The sequence below is a fragment of the Anopheles nili genome, chromosome 2 (assembly GCF_943737925.1).
Source record: "Anopheles nili chromosome 2, idAnoNiliSN_F5_01, whole genome shotgun sequence".
In the NCBI taxonomy this organism is placed as follows: Eukaryota; Metazoa; Arthropoda; class Insecta; order Diptera; family Culicidae; genus Anopheles; species Anopheles nili.
The window spans coordinates 8,482,119-8,498,798 of record NC_071291.1 but is presented as its reverse complement, the minus strand read 5'-3'; the positions used below and the strand labels follow the sequence as shown (position 1 = coordinate 8,498,798).

General features: G+C 49.1%; 1 protein-coding gene and 1 long non-coding RNA gene across 2 annotated transcripts; both read right to left on the bottom strand.

Annotated features, from left to right (window-relative positions):
* Positions 1-5,850: 5,850 nt before the first annotated feature.
* Positions 5,851-13,760, bottom strand: LOC128722152 (uncharacterized). The gene is made up of 2 exons (XR_008410790.1): positions 12,836-13,760; positions 5,851-7,305 (listed from the first exon to the last, which is right to left on the bottom strand). It is a non-coding gene; the product is annotated as an uncharacterized LOC128722152 (long non-coding RNA).
* Positions 13,761-15,401: 1,641 nt separating this feature from the next.
* Positions 15,402-16,463, bottom strand: LOC128720171 (cAMP-dependent protein kinase catalytic subunit 1). Its single transcript, XM_053813826.1, has one exon. It carries the CDS (start codon positions 16,461-16,463, stop codon positions 15,402-15,404), a length of 1,062 nt encoding a protein of 353 aa, XP_053669801.1.
* Positions 16,464-16,680: the final 217 nt, after the last annotated feature.

Genomic DNA, 16,680 nt, shown 5'->3' with positions numbered 1-16,680 from the left:
ACGCCGATACGCAGGGATCAAAAAGCGCGAAGCTTGACGTGTGGTGACCATCGAAGGATGCTGTTGGAGAAGACGCGTACGAAAGAGACGCGACGACGGTCACCAAGGATGCAGAGTGAAGTGACACCACCCCCGCACACACATCCAAGCAGCAGTGGCAGGTGCTGGAGGCACGAAATGTCAAGCAAAATGGGCAGATGCATTATTTATCCTTGGGCCCGCGACCCGGGGAATAAGACGGACGAACTAAAATACCGTCGTCAATTTTATTTCCGACGCTGGAAGTCGCATTTATTTGGCGTTCCATCTCCCTCTCTCTCTCTCTCTCTCTCTCTCTCTCTCTCTCTTTCTCGCTGGCTTTCTCGTCGGTTTGTTTTGTTTTGGTAGGTGAACCCCTCCCACCCCCAAAAGCGCTCGCAGCATCCCTATTTAGCACCCCCGGCGCAGGAAAACAAGCCCTCCGATGGAAATCGGAACGGTGCCAGTGTTGGCCCGATTTCCACACATTACCCCCCGTTAGCAGCTCGTTAGTGTGTCGTCACGGGAGTAGGTGGAAAAGTCCACCAGGTGGGAGGGAAGTGATGGCATGTTCACCAATACAGGACGACTCTGCTGGCAGGAGCCTGCCCGGTACGGTTCCCGATCGGTTCCGGCTGCGTTGGAACGGCTTTAACGTTCGACCCGCTTTATCCTTGCCGGGTTCGGTGGGCCGAAGAAAAGTGCAATTCCCTCGCAGGACTCCCACCACAAGAGGCACATTTCGTTTCGCTTTCGTTCCATTTGTTTGCGCTGCCCCGTTGCGCCAGAAGGGAAATGTGGCGCTAGGAGGTGGAAAGGCACGTGCTAGGGTGGAAAGAAGAAGCAAACAAGCAAAAAAAATATGCTCAAGAGGAAACAGGGCAATGGCGGAATCCGGAAAGCAGCTCAAGTAGCTCCACGGCGGTTCCGTTTTCCCACGGTGGAGTAGGAGCGAAAATTTAATTTTCCCTTCATTACTGAGTGCTTCCGAGAAGCGCCTTCGATCGGAGCGATTTGGGAAATCCCACCCCACGAGTGGGGTGCGTCCCAGCTGGGACGCGCAAGGGTTGGGGCGAACTCCTTGTGGCTGCGAACGGAGGTATGTGTGTGTGTGTGTGTGGAACCTGCAGAAGCCAGCGCACGTGGAGACCTGGTAGAGTTTTTGACGCACTTCGGATTGCTCAGCGAATGGGCCACGGCAGCGCACGCACGGTGGCCAATGCAAATGTAGAGTGCCTTGTGGATGGCAACGAGTGGAAGAAAATGTCTATTTTTTACCCCCTTTTCCGAAACGGGACGAAGCAACTCCGAAGCATAAGGGAGCAGCTCGTGGGTCGAGGAATAACGGAAAGGAAAAAAAAGGGCAGCAAAATGGGACAACCCACAATACGCTGACTCAGAGGTGAGAAAGCCACGCGTTACAAATTAACCGTGGATGGGGGCGAATGCCCACGATTAAGGGTAGGTCGCATCCCGAGCAAATGAAATTCGTCATATGCAAGGAAAAATCGTAAGTTGACTGACCCGTCAGGATATGCCTGAGAGTGAGCAAGCTTTTCCCAGCACTGATTGCAATTTAATTGATTACAGAAATTCAATTCCGGTTGTGAGGGGAAAAAATATAAAAGAAGATATTTGTCAACGACAATTATTTAATTGCTCCACAATCGGTAACAGATTCCGACAGTTGGAGCCGGCACCGAGCTTTTTCGAGGTTGCATTTTTAAGCAAGCCTGGCCCATTCACGAATCAGGAAATTTGCGGTAAAACTTGCTTTCAGATTCATTTCCGGGTGATTCTCTTTTTCCATAAAATCCCTTGGGTACTCCGACATTTCCTGCCCTATTTTAGGATGCACTTGGCAATTGCATTCTGCAACTATTTGCAACCGACGGGGCAACTATGGAAAGCAAACACCATAAACCATTTGCTTCGGATACGTTATGATGCGAAAGTGCTGTTTAATCAAAGTAACCAAGAATCGCGGGCTACTCAAACAGTGACACTTGGCAAAAAAACACCCTTTTCAAATTTCCCGCACTGCTAGCGTTGCGTACGCACGAATGAAATTACTTTTCGACCGACGGCGTCGTTGCTCGCAGCATATGGCGGTGTTTACCAGCCGTATCATCAATTTGACAAATTACCCAAAGTGCCCCCAAGGGAATCCCACCCGGTGGAGCGGAGGCGATGCGTGAAGGGGTGGCCAGCGTGTTAGAGAATATGCAAAACCGTAGTTCCTTTTCCCACGCTATCGTAGCCCACTCGGAACCGACCGTTTTCGCGTGATATCTCTTTTCCGCGGCTTTCCCTCTCGGTTTTCCTTGGCTTTTCCACCGGTGACGCGGTGCAACGCGCGTTATCATTTGTCGCGCGTGAAATAAATGAAAGTGTTTGCTTTTAATAACGCTTTCGGACCGGAACGACCTCCATCACGATCCCTCCCACACCAAGGCAAGGATCGAACGGTGGTAGGTAGGTTATGACGTTAGAGGAGGCATTGGGGTTCGCTTGGAAACGTTTAATTTTTGGACCTTCGAAAGAGGAGACGAAAAATATATAAAATATCGCCACAACGCGCGCAGCCATGGTGAAACGATTTTATATCCTCCGTTGGGCAGGGCAATGACGTAGGAGCGAAGGACATTTTTAAACGCTCTAAAGCCAAAAAAAAGAAAACCTCCACCCACACCAGAGTGTTCACCACACACACAAGGGCTATCGATGGCCGACTATTGATCGTGCATATCATTTAATCGTTCACAATTCGCCATATTGCTTTTACACCCCCATCGCCTCACCAATGGCGGTGCAAAGTGCATAAACTTTAGCACCTTCTCCGAGGCACGCCGTCCTTGACCGGAGGTCTCCATTGTTATCACCCAGTCGCTCCCAATTCCAACTGACGACCGCCATTTGCCAGCGGCTTGCGTGCGTGACACGTGGCTGCGTGTGTTTGCACTCAAGCCCATTGAATGGCACTAACCGTGCCATTTTACAATGCATTGCAAAGCTTTTCCCGGCGAGACCGCTCGTTCGGAGCTGAATTTTTGCATACAAATGACTTGCAGATAGTTTTGACATGTCATCCAGTGCAAATAAAGAGGTTTTCGTGGAACATGGAAGATTCATCATCTAGTAGAAAGACATGCTTGCTGCAATGAAGCTGAAGTACGGTTCCGCTATTGTTTAAAGAGCAAAACCACTCCAAGTAGGCCACGCCCTTGTTCCATGGTTAGTATTCTTTATCAGTGTTTCTTGCGTTTGAAATGGAATTTCGATAACTTTCAATCAGCTCGTAGTTGTCGTTGCGGAGGTTTTAAAATACAACATCCCGGAAATGAGGTTTCTTTCAATTGTATTTTTTCGGATATTTCTATTTTCTGCAATTGATTCCAAATCAATATTTCAACTGCAAGTCGGAATTGCTTCAAATACTTTTTCCTAATATAATGTTAGGAAACGGATTCGTGATCTATCTTAGTTTGAACATAAATCCCATAACATGTGTTCAAGAGCATAATGGCATTCAAGATCATATGGCTAGTTTAGTACAAACTTACATAAACATATTCGATATTGTACAGTGTGGAAAGACAATATCGCATGCGCCATCTCTTTGGAGCACACTGTAACGGTGCGTCGGAACACATGGTTGACCTGACGCACTTCAACGCTTACTTTTCCTTCATTAACACACCGACGCCTGCTCGAAAGCTTTCGACGATGGGCACATGCCCGGAATGCCCGGTACTCCAAAGTTAATTAACTGGAAAGCACTTTACCGGTCTCGATGGCCAGATGCTAGGATGCGAGGACTGTGTGTGAGTGTGTGAAACGTATCTCGTTGCATGATGCACAATTAAACACTCAGTGCGGACGTATCTTCTTCCTCTCCGCCGTGCAATGACATAAAATGACTGGACATTCGATTCGCTCGCATTGTCGTGCTTAACAGCACCGTCACACGCTTCATTTGTCCCTTTCGAAAGGTAAACGAATGGCAAAGATCCTCTGGACCAAAATGGCCGTGGGCTGTGTCATCGCGTACGCTTTGATTACTTTTCGTACACTCGGAATTCCGAGTACGAATGTTGATATGGACAGATTACATCCATTATTTTCCTACCACCCTTTGCACAAAGGTACCAATATGCTAGTGGGCGGTAAATATCAATGTCCCTTACCACCCCGAAGCAACTCAAACTCAACGGACAAGCAGAAACTGTTTACAGCTTCCATATGTAGTGCATTTTATCGTATTTGCCCACGTTGCCGATAGGGTAATGCGGGAAGCGTACAATTGAACTATTTTTAACTGAAATGGCCACCTGCCGCGTAAAGGGATTTCAGTTGAACAAATATTTGACCGACGGATTTGAAACAACTTCCACCGCACGGGTTGCAGCCTTCCCGGGCGGTATTATTAGTATTAAGCAAAGGCGTCAGAAAAACAAACCGAGAAATGTTGCAGTTTGCAGCTCATGACGAAGCTTACGTGACGAGCACTGCATTGGTTTGAATGGAAAACTTGTGCAAGACCATTCAGCCTGAAAATTTATTCTAACAGTTTGAATGGGAACCATTCTGCATCGTTTCAGAAACGCATTTTTCTTCATGGATTCGTGGTATTCCAATAGAGCCCATTTGTTGCCCATATTTAGCTTAGTTTTAACGCACACTTCATAAATCGACTACGCAACGAAGCTCTCTCTCTCTCTCTCTACACCCTAGCCCGGTAATGAGTTCGGATGTAATCGAGAACTCGATTAATTACATGCAAACCACGTCTCCACGCGTCTGGCTTTATCTACTTACAACAATCTTCGACAGCATTGCGAAACATTCTACTACGACCACTGCGGGTTCCGGCACTAATAATACTAGCTACGACTCCTACCACCGCTGCAAGCCCAACGTTGGATTCCAATTACCTTCGCTGGGCAGTGATTGACCGCATGATAACACGCTGCGTTCGCTAACGTACGCATATCGGTTCTCGCATGACGCCGCTAGGTCAATCGTTCATTTGCTTCCCGGGCGGAACACCTGCGACTACCTGCCTGCCTGTTGCCTGGTTGCCAACGTGGCCAATTTGCCCTCGACGTGCCCTAGAAAGCACACGTGGTGCGAGCTTGCCGTTGAGCAATTGTTTCTGCTACGCTCAGTTCTGTCGACTAAAGGGTTCTGTAACCAGAAATACACACACGCGTTCACCAATGATTAATTTTATTCATAAATTAAATCAGCCACAACTATCGCAAACAGATTGTTGATATTTATAAAAAAGGATTTTCATTTTTCATGTGTTCTTTTTTTTCATCGATTTTTGCTTTTGTTTGTTTTTTCTCTCTTTAATTCAACGCCTCCCGCACCGCATCTACTTGTATTTTTTGTTTATATCCTCGCCTTGCCTGGGTTCGCTCTTGTATTTTGTTTTTGTTTTTTTGTTTCTGTATCACAAACTACATCCAATACATTATTAGATTATATATTTATATATTTAGATAATATGTCATTAGATTTAAACACGTTCATTCATCGTTAAAGTAATATATACAGCCAAAGTAGTTTACAACCACGCTAAAATTATTTTGGATATACCGAACGAATGATTGCAAGCCTTTTTTGCAAGCATAGGGGTGTGTACTTTATCTTTTCCATTCTCCATATGTTCGTGTATTTTTGTGTGATCGTGTATGGTTTTGTGTGTTTCTTTTTATATTCTTCTTCTTCTTCTTCTCCTTTCTGCGTTTCCGCTTCTTCTTCTACCAGCTTTTCCCTACCCAGCAGACCCCACTTTCGAATTGTGTTCGCTTTAATTTATTTACGTTTGTTTTTAAAAATATTATTTCTAAAATAATTTACGATAAAGCTGAATGTGTGTATGTGTTAGTGTATGTGTGTGTGTGTGTTTTTTTTTCATCTCTTGCTTTTCTCATTCCCTTTGCTTGTTTTATTTTCTCTACGGGTTGCGGGGTTCGGGCGTATGTGTAAATGTTTTCTTTTTTTTTGTTTGTTTTCCCTTTCGTTTTACGATTTGCTTTAACGGGGAGGGGCGCCATCCTGACACACGTAGCTTTAGATAACAGTTTATTATTTAGTGGGACGTGTGAGTTCGTGTGGTTTTGCTTCTTGACTCGTGTTACACATATCTAGTTCCATTTGCCAGGGGGGAGAATAGGAAGGTGGCGCTGCATACATCTTCACCTACGATTGCGCGCAACAACTCATTTAATGACCGGTCAATTTTCATACTTCGCCTACAAACATGCGTTAATTTTGCTACCTCCCCCCGCAAGGTTGCACCACACCCCTCTTCCGCTTCGATCAATCCCGCAATCCATCGAAAGGATTCACACAACAAAAAACATAATATAGCATCTCCGCACGCTCGATTGCACGATTCAATTCATTTTCATTATGTGTGGATGAGTGTGCCTTTGTGTGTTGGTTTAACCTTTAAATCATTAGATCATACAAACACACACACTCTCTTTCTCTCTCTATCTTCTGCCACCTCTCTCTCTCGATTAATTAATATTTGACTTTGTTCCTACTATTTTCAAAAATTCGCCTCCCCAGTGAGCGCGGCGGCTGGCTCGTGCTTTCAAAAATATGTTTGCACACATTTCCACCGCAGCCGCGGGCCGGGGTTTCCCCCTTCCGGTGCCTTTTCTATGCACCGACTACCCTCTCTTGCATTTCGCATCCAGGTTCGCCTATTCAGCGCTGCGCTTCGGCTACGCCGCCCTGCTATTTGATATTCAGGTCTTCTCTATAGCTTGCCTTTTCGCTAGCACACACCTACAGCAAAAAATGGAGTGACGATGGGTGGGTGGGGGGGTGGAGAATGGGTGGAGGTTGGTGAGGTGGAAAACTAGAACATTAGTGCATTGCAGCGATGCGTTACTCAACTAAGGCTTCTTTCTCTTCTTCTTCTTCTTGAGACTGTTTTCCCTCAGCGGGGGGTTTTTTTTCTTTCGCTGCTGCGCCCTTTCGCCTGCGTGTTGCCAATTATCCATACACTTAAGGTTCGGTGCAGCGGCCGGGGACTGCTGCTGGCAGGGGGAGAGAAAATCCATTTTCCATTGCGAAGGAAGAAGGAAGGTTGAACCCGGGCCCGGAGGTTGACAGTTGCAGGGTGCAGTTCTTCTCGCTTAACTAACTGAACGCTGAAGACGAAAACAACATTCCCTCTACTACAGGCTATCACGCGGGTGTGTGGTTGTTAATCAACTGGTTGATGTGCGCCCACACACATGGTCAGTCGGAAGAGCTTTGAGTCTAAAATGAGACGGCGGAATGGAAAGAAAAATAAGTGTTTGATATTAGCGAACTGTAGGATTATGCGTTTATCACGAGAAAGGATTCTCCAACCCTCCGCCACCTCATCAGTCTCTCGTCAATATTCGTTAGTTGTTAAATAATAATAACCCACCCCCGGCGGACGCGAGGCGCGTTCATTAATTTTAACTCACATTGTCTGAACCGGCCGCGTCCCACATTAGCCCCACGTGGGTGATGGAGGCGCACCATTATCTTGCGGTACACCGAACGGAAACCGACCGATAAGCAGCCGCGTGTCAACAGCTCGCAGTGTTCGGAAAGAGAACAGTAGTAGCAAGATGCGAGCTGAGATGAACTGGCTATCTTTTCTTTTTTTTTCCCCCCCCCCCCGACCACGGCATAAGTTTCCCTTTTCCCCAGGATCTCCCGGCCATGGGCGACGACGTGCAAACCATTTATTATTACCGGCCCCTCGGTACACCGTTCCGACCCCACCCATCAACTCCCCATTTGACCCAACCGGTGTAGATGTGTGTGTGTGTGTGTGTGTGTGTGCGCTTTTTAAATAGGTCGTCGTGTCGTATCTTTCTTTAATTTTTATCCCTCCAAACAACACACCGGATCCGATGGACGGAACAGCGCACCATACAAAACCATCGACGTAAGAGCGCGACACAGTACCCTTCTAGCCGTGCACCTCCCACCCAGGCAGTTACCTTCCGCCTTTGCCGCACTCGTTATTGGATAAAGTGACACGAGCCGTGGGAAGTGACCCAAGCGGAAAGAAACGGACGGGCGCGCGCGGGTTCGTTACAATTTTACTAAACTGACCACCATCGTCTCGCGGGCGGGAGAGGATAAAAAAAAGGGCCACCATTATCATCCAGCATCATCATCATCAGCAGCAGCCTCATCGTCATACGCCTGCCGTTCGCGCACGGGGCTAGTGTGTGCGACGAGGATTTAATCACATCCCGTTTATGCTCGGCTGCTCTTTTATCGCGGCCATATTCCGACGGACCACTCAAACGGATCATCTTCACGATGCCCAACCGGCGTGTGTGTGTGGAAGAAAGAGAGAGAGAGAGAGAGCGAGAGAGTACGAAATTTAATTCCACAATCTCGAGAAGCGGCCGGGTGTACTTTTACGTTGAAACAATGTGTTGATTCCGGGATGTCAATTTTTTGACATTTCCGGCCCGCCGGGTACTACACTATCGTTTCGTATGCCTGCCGCGGCAATGTATATATAAATATATTTTTAGCCTTTTCGTCTACGCAAATGGGGAGCCGCGGAACGGAAAGGAAAATCCAGCCTCACCAGATGTGGTTTGGCAAAAAAAAAAATAGAGGATAATGAAGCAACACCATAAGGCAAAAGGATGTGCTCTTGGGGGATATCGGAGTCTGGTTCTCTCTCTCTCTCGCATGCCTTCTGAGCCGACTAGCTCGCGGATGCTTCGTAATCTTTTTATCAACTGCTGGTAAGATAAGAACAACCGCGGGCGCCAATATTCAGCAAATAAACATTTTATTTTACGACCGTGTCTCGTCCCCCGGTTCTTCGTTGTTCGCCGCCGTTGTATCATCCCCGGGGGTGTAGTGTGCCCTTTTTGGGAGAGCGACGGGGAGAAGAGAAGCAAAAAAAAAAACAAGTGAAAAACTAACACCAACGTTACGACAGAGGACACGTACAATCGACACACGCGACTGAGCCGATGGAGGCGCACAGTTGCTGGGCCTGCATAAACTGCACTCTAAAGCCAAAACCGTGCACCGAGGGGTGAGAGCCTCGACCGAAAAAGGCCATGACAAAGGGAGTGATGGGTGGAGGGGTGGAGGAGTAGTACCACCCCTCTACCCTTCTCCCCGTCATCCTCCCCCAAGCTCATTGTAATGGCGAAAGCAACAATAAAAAAAAATGAACGTAGGTCTGTGGCCGAGGGTAGTGCATGCAATTGGGGCCTGACGACGCCATGGCGAGGCGACACATACGGCCGGCCAGCCCACCACCCCTTGGGTCACTACCCATAAACACACACACGTGCGCACGCGGACTCGTGCTCCGGTTCCCGGCTGTACACGAATTGATTTTTAAAACCCACATCCAAGCACAAATACACACCACCCAGAGGTAGACCTTCTCAGCCACAACCAGCAGTAGTAGCCAGCATCGAGACCGCAGCGTCACACACCATCCCACACACACACACACACATCATCCCTTGCTTTAGATCTTTTCTCACGTGAGCGCACCTGAGCGCACAATTTCCATCCGTCCGAGCGAGCGTGTTATCTTCTGCTGCTGTGAGCTTTTTTTTCTTCTTCTTTTTCTACCCCCCCCCCCATCCCCCTCACTCCTCAGCCACCCTCCAGAGGGTGCGTTTGTCTGGCTCTCTGACGTGAGCACCCCTCTTGGTCGCCATGTCTGGGTTTTTGCCACCAGCCTCTGCTACACCGCGTTACACTTCAGAAACCTGATATCGCTGGCTTGGAAGCTGCTGTGGCGACCACCACCACCCATGTCATGAGGAGGGAGGGGGACGGTGGGCGAGTAGGGGGAGGAGTGTGCAACTCCACGGTTCTCTGACGACCGTTGTGTTCTCCAGCAGTGCACCTCGAAACGGTTCTCCAACGTTCACCTTCGGCGATGGAGCAGAAACATTACAACGGTTAAAGGACGAACCTCCGGGGAAACAGTCCCGGAATAACCTCAGTTCTTTGGGTCCTTCCAGGACATGGCTCTGGGAAGGCTCGCGAGAACATGCTTAACACAAACATACACACACACCTGTTACAACCCCTCCCACAATCGGGGATGCGTCATGTAATGTGATACGATTTATCGGCGCTAAAAATACGCGTCTCGATAGAGAGATCGATGTTCGTAGGCAAATAATTATCTACGTCGTCCTTCGTTTTTTCTTTCTTCCATACCGTTTCCGGGTCGTCAGCGGAAACACGAAAGGGGGCTTCAATTATTTGGGTTGGGGAGTTTGCGACAGTCAAGATTGTTGTTGGCTGCGTAATGGAGATCCTCCCGACCCAAACCCTACTCTCTTCTTCAACTCCACCATTATCGGCGGTTCACCATCCACAAGCCACGGCCAAACGTCGCTGTTATCAAACACACACACACAGGGGGATGGATGGTGCGTGATATTATTAGTAGAAGGGTGGTGGCGGCGGCGCAATGGCAATATCATACGCGAATGGCATTAGACGCACATGCTTTGCTTTTTTAAACATGAAGAAGAAAAAAAAGGGTCGATTTCTTCGCCCACTCGAGCATTAGAGGACGACTCTCGGTTATCTTTTACAGCTGAATTACTCCCCGCGTGACGCCTTCATGTTCGCTCTCTCTCTCTCTCTCTCTCTCTCTCTCTCTCTCTCTCATGCTCTCTCTCTCTCCCCCTTCCCGTGCACACACGCACGCTTTTTAGCGCGACGAATCTCGCAGCCTTTTGCCTATCATTATCTTGTACTCCCTCCTCTCCTTGCTCCGGTCTCCGGTGTTCTCGGGGCTTCTTCCACGGGGTGGCGTGTTCTTTCTGTCTTCGCACACCTTGGGACGTGTGTAACTTCAGTCAATTGGGACACGCTTATTTAACGGCGTGTCTCGCGCGCCACTAAGGCCCTTCTTCTCGAGCCGTGAGTTGAGTGAGAAATACACCAGAAGGGGATCTCTTCTGGCGCAACACACTCGCGTAAGGCATAAGCGAGAGAGAGAAGAAGACTAGCTGCTGATCATCAACCGCAGCGAGAGGACTTATCTCAGGCGACAGCGGGCTTACGTAAGGGCCGGTGGCGCACGCAGCCAAAGATGGGTCAGCTAAATTCAGCTGTTTGCGAGGAAACGATTCTCGATTCCAAAACCGCAGTCAGCTGTTGCTTTTCTGACATTTACTGCTTCGGGCACAAGTTGGTGAAATGGGCCGCAGGATCAGCTCAACAGCAGCAGCAGTAAAAAGTCGACAACCCACCGGAAGAGTGAAAAAAAAACCATGCGCTCACAATTTTGTATTTTCTCCACTCCGCACACGCCATCCCGCTCTGGCGGGCTACTTATATAAACGAAAAATTATGACTGCCAATTGGTGTCCTTGCGCTCGTTTTGGACGCAAAATAAAGGCACAACGACGGGTAGCGAGTTTTTTCTCCTTCACCATCATTTCGTGACGGCAGAGGTACAGTGCATGCCGCAACATTTGCCACAACACACATACGGCCACCGACAATGCAGTCTAGTAGAATGGTGTTTTTTTTTTATATGCCACTCTAAAAGTAGCAACAGAAAAAGGACGTAAATTTACGAACACGAATGGATAACACACGATAGGTTGGTTTAAGGGTGAAATATACACACACACACACACAAAATATACATATACCGGACAATATATTTGCGGCTACCATCGACGAGCGGGCGAGTGTTTTGTAGGCGTACGGAGACATGCAATGCCCAATTCGATACATGAGCAAACCTTCACCTTGGCTGACGATTTATAATAGTCGCAGGAAAAGCGCGGAAAAACACCCCTCCCCCAGGGTGGTTTATTATTTTAAGCACCATTTATATCCTGCTATGCCAACGGTCACACCTTGCAGCGGGGTACAGTGTGTGCAGTAGTTCCTTCTGCTACCATTCCAGCATGTATAGAGCCTGGAACATCCGCACTTGAAAGCGCTTATCGCGCGTAAATTAGCGCTCCTCTAAAGAGGATTTATGGTGACAAGCGAGTCTCGTCGTTTAGTAGATCACCCGGCTACAAGGCGACGAAAAAAAAAACAACCAACCAAAGGGGCAAAGTGATTGCAGCAAACTGCTCACGTAACGGCTGCACAAATACACAACAACCACCGCACACCGTTGGGGGAACCAGTTTCCAAACCACCGGTTCCAAACACCGCAGAGAGGCCCATATAAGAATCAAGATTCATGTCACTCGCGAGCGCTCGAGCGTTGGTTGGTCCGTAAGCTTCAGGCCAGCATCTTGGCCTTTTTTTTTCTCGCCAACACTCCCCAGCAGCAGCAACAACAGTAACGGATGATCCGTGTACACTTTCCCGTATCTCAACAAGAAGGAAAGAACGAGAAGGAGAGTGTCAAATTGGCGCAAGTGCGATCTCCACCCCACGAGGAGAATTGTTGCAGCAATAAGGGCGGCGGTAACGGCGACGGTGGCCTTTCTGTCGGTGGCCATCAACGAATGTGTGTGTGTGTGTGCGCCTGCGACAAGTTGGACAAGTTGGCGCGATTATTACGCGCACGGGTGTCCTTTTTTGGTCCCGAACCGATCACTGTCGATGGGGTGCAGAAGCGAACCTGATCGTGTCGTCAGCACGTTTGGGTGGTTTCCTTTTGCCAACACTGGCATAAAATTGAGCCACCCTTATTGAGCCTCCCCAAAACAAGACAACCACCTCCACCATATTTTATACCACAAATTTAACGTTGGCGTATGAACGTATTTAATTAATAATCTACTTCGATCAAAATTGCCCCATTTGGGTATGAAACACTCACCTGATTTCAAAAATGTGTCCTAGGTTTCGTGTAAACTACCCCCGTGTGTCCGTGTCCGGCTCGATCCGTCGCGTTCCTCTCCTCCACCATCATATCCTTCTCTCTCAGTTGCATATGCACACATCTCTGACGGTCCGGGCGGTCCGGAATGGTCGGAACAGATGCGGTACTGCTGCGGTGTCCACCACGTCGCTCGAGTCCTTTTTGCACTTTCCCAACTCTCCTCCCTAGCGTGCCCCCTCTATCGCCCACGCGTCCGTTTACTATTTTGTTATTCGCCTACAAACTCCGGGGGCAAACTGCTCCCACCTCAAATTGCTATCTTGCTTGCGTTACATTATTTGGTGTACTCTATAGGGGCTATATGTATATGTATATGTATGTATATATATATAATCATCTTTCGCATGATGTGATGTGGAAGTGTTGACGTGCGTCTATTGCGATTCATCGATTGATCCTTCTGTTCCGTGGCGACTCCTGGTTTGTGGCAGCCTGTGTATGTGTCTGAGTGTGTGGGTGTGTGTGTGTTTGTATGCGCGTGTGCTCGAGAATATGGCTCCTTTTCCTTCCCTCGCTAATGCCGCTAATCGTCGCCCCTCGATAGCGCATCCTCGCGAACTCACGCAAAGGGCAGGATGTTGTGAGGAGGAGAGGAAAAGAGGCGGGGGAGGTGGGGGTGGTGGGAGGCTCTCGCATAATTCCATTCATTGCGTCTCGTGCGCTAAACATCCCACCGTGGATTGTGTGGTTTATCGATTATTGGTCATCTCTTAAAATGATGCTGCTATGCCTTTATAAATACTATTTCCGTTCTCCGCCCGCTCGCCCGTCCTCGCGCCGCACCACCGCCGTGTCACCCCTTTCCTTCCGGCACAATCAGTTCGTGATTATAAGATTATCTATATAAGCCCTCCGCCCGTCCTCGAGAGATCGTCCCCCACCGGATGGGCCCCACCGGCTCTGGTGGTGTAGGTGAGAGTGTGGTAGTAGCCAGCTGCTAAAGGACACACGGGGGGGGGGGGGGGCAGAAGGAACGGTCCCCGATGATAAAAAAGGGAAGGGGGAGCCGCGTTGGTCGATAATTAAAACAAATATACCAAAAATAAGCCATCAGCCCCCGTTCGTTCCCGAAGCCGAGATCTCGATATCGATCACCTTTCCAGTGGGGTTTGCGCGCCATTTTGTTTTGCTCCTTAAACTTGTCTCCTTAAAACTCGTCACGCGTGCGCATCCTCACGAGTGGAATGTTCCCCCGGTTGGTACACATCCATAATGCTACGCTTTTGTTCAACAACGGCTCGAAGCTCTGTTCCACGAAAAGAAGTATTATCGGGGTGGAAATATTGCAAACTAATTCCTCTAGCACGTTCGGTCTGGCCAATGCAATTCTTGCGTGTCCTCCTATCAGATCAGCTCGTGGTGTCCCCGGCTGGCTAACTTGTCCTAATCTTATCCGCCACAAACTCACGCACGCTAGGGTGGCCCAGCTGGCAAGGATGGGTTTTACACCTGCTTGCTTTACATTATCGCAGATAGGATCCAGAGGTCGACACGTGCGCTCTAGCCAAACGAAGCTTATCGTGCGTGTGTGTGTGTGCCACCCTTCGAGGGGGTATTTTAAAATGTATAATATTGGTACTGGGATCGTCCAGTTTTGCGGAAGATACATTTGTGTGTGTCGCACGAAGAATTCATTTCAGGTGGTACTCCTGTTCTCTCCTTAGCGATCTTTAATCAGTTAACCTAACCTCTCTTTATCTCGTTATTTCTGCAACTCTCCAGTGCCCTTACAGAGTAGTGTACACCCTCTAGATTAGACGGTTCCAAGGACGAAAACATGCGACAGGTACCTACGGGTTCGTGGCATTTGTGAGCCTACCAGACATGCAGCGAGCAGCGAGAATTATGAGGACTCAAGTGGCAACGATTGCGTGATAATAATGCTTCAACAGCGAACATGCTCTCGCTCCCCCGTTGGACCGTTGGATGATTCCCAAGAATCCTTGCCATGCCTTTGACTGCGCGTTGTTCACTTAATCGCAGGACACTGCGGCGGAACACAACTACTCCACACTCCACCAACCAACCAACCACTGGGCTTGGGGTACCCATTGGGAGATTGTGCATGCTACCACCACTGCGGGATGGGGGACATTCGGGGAAGGGACATTGCTGCCAAAACTACACCTGATTGCTGGAGCCATTGATAGGAGTTGGAACTCGGGTTGGGACTCGGGCACTGCAACTGCTCGCACAGGGAATGCATCGGGAAGGCGGGGGAGGCGATTATCGAAGATCGCACACATGCAACGTGATCCTCGGCTGCTAAAAAGGGCCAGCAGCGGTTTAAGATGGCAAGCTTGCTTCCTATGTAGGCTGCTCTCCAGGGAACAGAGCTTTAGCAGAACAGCAAAACCCGCAGAAGTAGTGCAGTAGCATCAGTAGTAACAGTAGTAGTAGTCATCGTCGTCGTCGTCGTCGTCGTCTTCGTCGTAGCAGTAGTAGTAGTAGTAGTTGTGGTTGTAGTGGTAGCAGCGGGTCGTCTTGACGTTCCTCAAGGCGTTTAGAATTCGGCAAACTCCTTGGCGCACTTTTCGGTGCTGGAAATGCGCAGCGTTTCCTCCTCGTAATCGTCAAAGTTGCTGGTGTCACCCGGGCCCTTGCAGCGTGGTATGAACGGCGCCTCGATGCGCTTCTGGAACACCGCGATCCAGTCGGTCGAGGCGAACCATCGGTGGCCCTTGATGTCGTTCACGCCCGCCTTCAGGTTGCCGTAGCGCTTGGTCAGATCGACCTGCAGCAGATTGCGCAGCAGGTCCTTCAGCTCGGAGCCGAAGTGCGACGGGAAGCGCACCTTGCCGCTGACGATCTTCTCATAGATCTGGATCGGCTGGTCGGCGAAGAACGGCGGGTAGCCGGCCGCCATCTCGTACACCAGCACACCGAGCGCCCACCAGTCAACCGCCTTGTTGTAGCCCTTGCTCAGGATGATCTCCGGCGCGAGGTACTCGGGCGTACCGCACAGCGTCCAGGTTCGGCCCTTGACGCGCTTGGCGAAACCGAAATCGGTCACCTTCAGGTAGCCCTGCGAGTCGATCAGCAAATTTTCCGGCTTCAGATCGCGGTAGATCAGATCGAGATAGTGCAGATACTCGAACGCCAGCACGATCTGGGCGGCGTAGAAGCGCGAGTGCGGCTCCGAGAAGCGGCCGACCTTCCGCAGGTGCGAGAACATCTCACCGCCCGGCACGTACTCCAGCACCATGTACAGGTTGGAGTTGTCCTTGAAGTGGAACTTGAGGCTGACCAGAAACGGGAACGAGATCGCTTGCAGGATGCGCTTCTCGTTCAGCGTGTGCTCGACCTGCTTCAGCTTGACCACCTTCTGTTTGTCCAGGATCTTCATCGCGTAGTAGTCCTTAGTCGATTTGTGTTGTACTATCATGACGCGCCCGAACGAACCCGTGCCGAGTGTTTTGATCCGCTCGAAGTCATCGAGCGCGGCCGTGTTCGTGGGGTTGCGCTTCCACTTCTCCTCGAAGTCCTCCTTCGCTTGGTCCAGAAACTCCCGCACGCTCTCGGCAGCATCGACTTTCTTGTTCGCAGATGTAGCGTTATTGCCCATGTTTACTTTCAATTATGTTGCGGATTTCCCTACACCAATGTAACTGCTTACTTGTTTTCCAAGTGACGAATAAATGTATGAGTGTATATGTTTATATATATATATAATTCGTATATATTATATATATATATATATATATATATTTTTTTCTTGTCTCCGTTGAAGATGTATAAATGAAGCAATGTATATATACGAAGTGCCCGTTCGCGTTAGCCTT